General features: G+C 39.1%; 1 protein-coding gene across 2 annotated transcripts in view; it reads right to left on the bottom strand.

Moving 5' to 3' along the window:
* nkd1 (NKD inhibitor of WNT signaling pathway 1) overlaps positions 1-4,821 on the bottom strand; it is a 28,080-nt gene extending 23,259 nt beyond the window's left edge. For both annotated transcript variants that reach the window (XM_079865387.1, XM_079865386.1), the window contains exons 1-3: positions 4,647-4,821; positions 4,500-4,532; positions 4,170-4,309 (exon numbers count right to left, since the gene is read on the bottom strand). In XM_079865387.1, the coding sequence (XP_079721513.1) occupies positions 4,170-4,309; positions 4,500-4,532; positions 4,647-4,671 (198 nt within the window). In that variant the 5' untranslated portion in view covers positions 4,672-4,821. The remainder of the gene's footprint in view (positions 1-4,169; positions 4,310-4,499; positions 4,533-4,646) is intronic.
* Between the last annotated feature and the right edge of the window lie 1,179 nt (positions 4,822-6,000).

Consider the following 6,000-nt stretch of genomic DNA (forward strand, 5'->3'; position numbering starts at 1 on the left):
GGTGCTGTCTCACTCCCCGGAGGCACCCTCTTCCCTTTTCTTTCTCTTTTAGACAGAAAAAAAACATGGCTTTTCTCTTCCGCCCCCACCCTCTGTCTTTCAATCTCTTTCTGTCATCCTTTCTTAACCAGCCCTGGAGAGACATGGTAAAGCTGACGTCTAGAACAGAAAGAGAAAAAAGCCTAATGGTAAGTGTGTGACAACTACACTTGAAGCTTAAAGTGAAAGAAATACTTTGGATATTGTGAAGGGAATAAAAGAGACAAAGGAATATAGTGCATACACTGTCTGTCTTTGTGCTACAATAAAGAAAACTCTGAAGTAAAGACAGCAAGAAAAAGAAAAAGTGTGCATGTTGTCTGGAAGGGTTTAAATAGTCATCTTTGGAATCCAAAAAAATTCCCCAAAAGTTCTGAAATTCCTGAAGAAATTATTTTTAGAATTATTTTACAGTTCTCTGTTTGATCTGGGCTTCAAAGTGTTTGGTCCCTGAGCGATACTACACAGAGTGATACAGAATGCTTTCAAAGTCATGATCAAGCCTGGTTTATAGTTGACCTATTGGCCGGTTTTGACTGTGGCAGAGATTATGTTTAAAGCTGTGATGTCTGGTTTGCCCTAGTTTAGAACTGCTGTGCCAACTGGTTTCAGAGTGGTTTTCAAAAGCCACATTTCAAAGCAGTAACATCGTCTGGTCTTGGCACTTTGATTCTGACTGATTTTAGAGCTATGATGTTGAGTTTCTTCTTTGATAGTGTTATTCGGACAGGTTTTAGCGCTGTGGTGATAACTTTTTTAAGAAGGTCTGGTCTCTGTTTAAATGATGACTAGCTGAGGTTTACTACAGCTTGGTAATGGGACTAACACACATAAACACGACTGTAAGCCCCACATTGATAAAAGCTGCACCACGTGACAGAACACCAATCAATCAGTTTTAAAGGAACAAGAGCATCACTGCAATGACTTTAGACCAGAATACAAAAAAGTGAAACAGTAGGTCTGAAAAGCTGCATAAAGAGGACAGGAAACGATGGAGCTAGACTTAAATTTACTTTCCCACATGAGAACCAGAGCTCAACCTGCTAACAACTAGGCCACAAATCTGACCCTCACCTCTTTTTGAACAAGACCTTATAGTGTAATTTAGAAAAAGGCACAGAACCAATGCAAAGTAGACTGGAAAATGGGCAGTTCTACATAAGTTGTGTGTGTGTGTGTGTGTGAAGGCTAGTTAACACCGCACAACAGAACACACTCATCAAACAGGTTCCTGACTCCGACTCCCCACCATCCATACCATCTGAACCACATTAACAACACAGACACACACAACTGTCCACACAGCTGCTATAAATAACTAACTCTCCAGGTAGCCTCTATTAGTCCCAGTATCAGCCTGCTTTTATGAGTGAGGTTTATGCTTTCTTCATGGTCAGGGAGTGAGGTAATTCTTCTTCAACCAGTCCATGGCTTTTCTCAGTAAGAAAGAGAAATCTTATATACGTAGATTGTTTAACTTAAGTAATTACTTTTGACAAGCTCATTTTATAATATATGTAGTATAGTATCAACATCATGCTAAAATATCTCAGATTCAGAAGATCAGGAAATGTGGTGGCTACATTAAAGCTCAAGAAACATTAAGAAAACAAATGAATAAATAAAACAGGAAAAACACATTTTCAGTAAAAACTCCACACACTGATCCAATCAACATTTCTCACTAGAATAATAAAAATAATGGTTGAAACATTCTCAGATAGTTCACTTGCAATCTAAAAAGGGGGAACCAACAAAGGGATGCAAATCCTCCTTCCAGCTAAACCAGCCTCAAATTTCATCACTCCATAAAATATTAAACTGTTCTGGAGATTCTTTGTAATGTCAAAACAAAATAAGTATTTAGAAATAAATATTTATGATTTCAAACACCTTCTCGCCTTCTCTCATTCTTTCATTCCATCACTCCACTAAGCTTATGTGATTAAAAAGATTGTTCAAATGGTTGAATTCTTTCAGTAGGGATCCTTTCCCAGCCTGGACATATCACTTCACACCAACTGGGAAAACACACACTCCTCAGTACTGCTATTGTTTCTTAAACTTCTCATTAGTACATCAGAAGAAAAACAAGCGGGTATTGTTGGACAATTCCTGGTTCATTTGCAGACTATCATATTGATGGAATGAAATGCAAGGCAAATGTTAAAATAGAAAACTGTTTGGCTTTAAAGTTAAGTGTGGTGAAATCCGAATACCTAAATAAACAACAGGTAAACCAATGAAGTCATTTCAGACTTTGTAACTGTTGTTCAGTGCATTATGATCTCTCCAGCTACAATAAAACCTCCTTCTCACAGTAATAAACATCAAACTGTGTGAACTTTGTGCGTTCCGTGCACCTTAAACTTATTTTCTCCCCTCACACTTCACAATTTTGTTGCAAAGTCTTTGTTTGCAGTGCAGCATTATGCATGCCATCTTACATGCCAAATCACTGTTTATTGCCATTACTTTCTTAGTGATTTGAGAAGAAATCAAATGCAGCATTTCTCCAGGAACATTCCTGATTCTGAAAGTTTGTGTTGTGTTTGGAAGTCCACATATGAGGATTGGGTTTTAAGAGGCTGTGGCTGTACTCTCCTGCTGTTTAATATTTCCTCTCTCTCTCTTTCTGTCACTCTCAGCATTTCTTGCTATCTCTCCAACCCTTAAAAAAATTCTTTCGAGACTCCACAACAGCCCTTGACCAAAAGAGGCTTACTCCGAGGTATTTCCAGAGGATTTCTCCTCTCCAAAACGACAGTGCTCTTACGTGTTTACTAGGATGCCAAATCTGAGACAGACTGGCCCTCCCTCCACCCCTCTCTCTACTTCACAATACAGCGCTGTCACCAGCCTGTCAGCCTGCAATGCTTTCAACCCGCCGTGATCTATTACCTACAGAGAGAACTTGCATCTGTTCCTAGCCCTCACACAGTTCTTCCCACCACGTTCAAATAAACCATTTACCCATGTGAGCCGCCAGTGAAAAGTTGATGCGCCTTTTGTCTAAACACGACTGCTATAACATTTTCCTTGTTGGGCAAATTCAAGATTCAAACGCACAACTTTTTTGCTTGCAATATAAAGATCAAATATATACTTTCAAATACACATTCCGCCTTTAAGATACCAAACGTATTTAGGCTATTTATTTAGCCTACCCATTGATATTTCCCCTCAAAATGACAGCCTGAACCTGTCTGGAAACCTGATTTTACCTCTTCCTATCATTCAAAGGAATAACAACACAAAACCTCCTCCTCTGGCTTCAAAGGCAGCAGCTGAAACCGTGGAGAGCGTTTTAACAGACATCATTAAAGGGAAACGTGTATTCAGAGAGTGTTTCTCCTTTAATCACGGCTGGTAATAACGCCGCTGGCTTTCATAGTTGGGCTCAAACTACAGAGTGTTTCCAGAAAGTAAACTATTGTTCTTGATGACGTCACAAAACAATGCCAAGATCGTTTTCAAAGCGCGTGAATTGGGTGGTCTAGTAGCGCGTGTGGCCTCGAAACAACGCGAATATCACCTACAACCGAATACGGGTAGCTGTCACGTAATATTTCCATTAACGTTTAACTTCTATTCTAACATCGACATTCAAAATGTAGCCTACACTCGCGCAAAGAAAAATTTAGGCTACTAAAATAATTTGAAGTGGTCTTGTGATATAATAAATACATTTTAAAATGACAAATATTCAATTTAGTTTCTCAATTAATTCGAGGTCATAAAATTGCATAGAATTGGAATTCTTTGTTTAACATAATTTTAGATCAATTATAGCACGTCACATCGCAGGACACTGCTAAAACTGCTCGATATCATGTCAACTGCCCATAAGCAATTAATAGATCAACAGAAAGAAAAAGAGTTGAATTGCGACAGTTGTAAACGATGTTGTCTTTATCACAACAAAACAAAGTTTTGCAAACAGCTCAGTTGCTTGCTTCAAAGTGCGCAACATTTCTCTATAAAACTTAATACCCAAACAGTTGATTCTCGTGTCTTTAAATGCAATTAAAAGCGAAGGCGAAGCGCAAAGGTCACTTAGTCCAGCTTTCCGAAACTCCAAAATCTTCACACGTGTGATAAAGAAATTATTAAAGCCGTTGACGTACCCGTGGAGACAGTCCGCAGGTATTTTTCTGCTGGCAGTCCTGCTGTTGTGCACGAGAGCTCGAGCAGTAATACTTCTGCTTAACCATCCAGTCATCCAGTCCTTTCCTCGCCAAACATGCGTTAACTACAAAACTGTCGCCTAAACAGCAAGAAAACACAATTTATACATATGTTTACAACTATTACAGTCTATGTACCAGTTAAACAGTTTTCAAATATAGTTTCTAACGCTTTTCTTTTTGTTTTCGCCAAATGTTTAACGGTGCTGCTTTGTTTTATCAATAAAATAAAAAGCGTTATTATTTTGTATAATGAATACGTGTACTCACCTTCAGGACTCTCCCTCGCTTTACAAATAGCAGCTTTGAAAAGGAAAAATATGTCGTATAAATGTAAGCTATTACTCGAAAGAACTATATCACAAGTGCTTTAAAATCAAAGACTTGCTCTACAACACCAAAGAGATGCCGTCTTACCATGTTTGGAATGAAGTTTACCCATTTCTCTGCATCGGAGAGCAATTGAGAAACATCAGAAATGAAAAACAATCCAGAAGGAATGCGATATTTGTGAGCGTCCGTAAAGAAGAGCGCGCGGGCTCCGTACACATCCAGCAACGGCGGAGGATCGAGTGATCTGCAGCTCCAGCGGACGAGACGAGAGGCGCTCCAGCCACTCAGCGAGCGTGATTGACGCCTCGCGCAGGCCGCCTCTCCTTCCGTCTGATTGGACCGAGGCGGCACATGAAAGGGAAGCGGGATTCTTTTGGAGTCTCCAAATATAAAAAGAGCAGCGCAATGCCCCCCGTGGGCGCCATGGGCAGGAAGGACGTCAGCTAAACACGTCCAGCCGAGCGGACACCAATCGCTGGTTTGGACAAGAGCTGAATAACATTAAAGAGTGAAAAACGATTGAGTGGATGAACTGTAAATTGGACTCTGGGCACAATTAGCTTGAAACTTTACTACAATGTAATGTTTAGGCTAGATGAAGAAAACTCACAGATAGAAATGATATGACTGAAATGACTATCTATCTATCTATCTATCTATCTATCTATCTATCTATCTATCTATCTATCTATCTATCTATCTATCTATCTATCTATCTATCTACAAATCTTTATGACATAGGCCTAGTATTAACAATTATAATATTGCCAAAGCATATAAGGCACTTAGGCCTATAGCACTAAAATGATCAACAATGGTAAAAAATACGGTCCTTTGGTTAAAATAAAAAATTCAAATGTAGCCTATAAAATTCAAATAAAAAAAGTAAATATGTAGGTGATATATGACATTCAAAGACTATTTGGGAAAAATAACTACAACAACTTTAGCTCCTCCAATCCCTAATACCCTTTCTCTCTCCACAGCGCATTAAGAAGCCACAGCTTGACACCGGAACATGCAGGTTACACCACTGATACCAAGAGAGGGAAGAAAGGAACAGAAGTCATCTCTCATACAAATCAGCAGCATAAGATGATTCTTTCACTGTGCACAATGTTCTACCGATGACAAACGCACAGTGTGTGTTTGTGGTGAAGCTCACCATGCTTTTGAGAAACCCATTTCTTTGATTCCAACTTGTCTACTGGCAATGGCATCATTTCATTGTTTAAAATGGATGCAGTCTTGAAAAAACATCCTGCAATATCTATAAAGAACAAGTGCTGTGCAAGTGCAAACAACTGGCCATAAGCAAGCAAAGTGTGACATAAATAAAGTACTAATATTAGGTGCCAGACATAAACAGACATGCCAACTGAACAAAACGTTCTAATGAAATCTGAATGAGGTTTGAGAGGGTCTGAAGAAAGACATT

Source organism: Squalius cephalus (assembly GCF_949319135.1).
Source record: "Squalius cephalus genome assembly, chromosome: 3".
Classification (NCBI taxonomy): Eukaryota; Metazoa; Chordata; class Actinopteri; order Cypriniformes; family Leuciscidae; genus Squalius; species Squalius cephalus.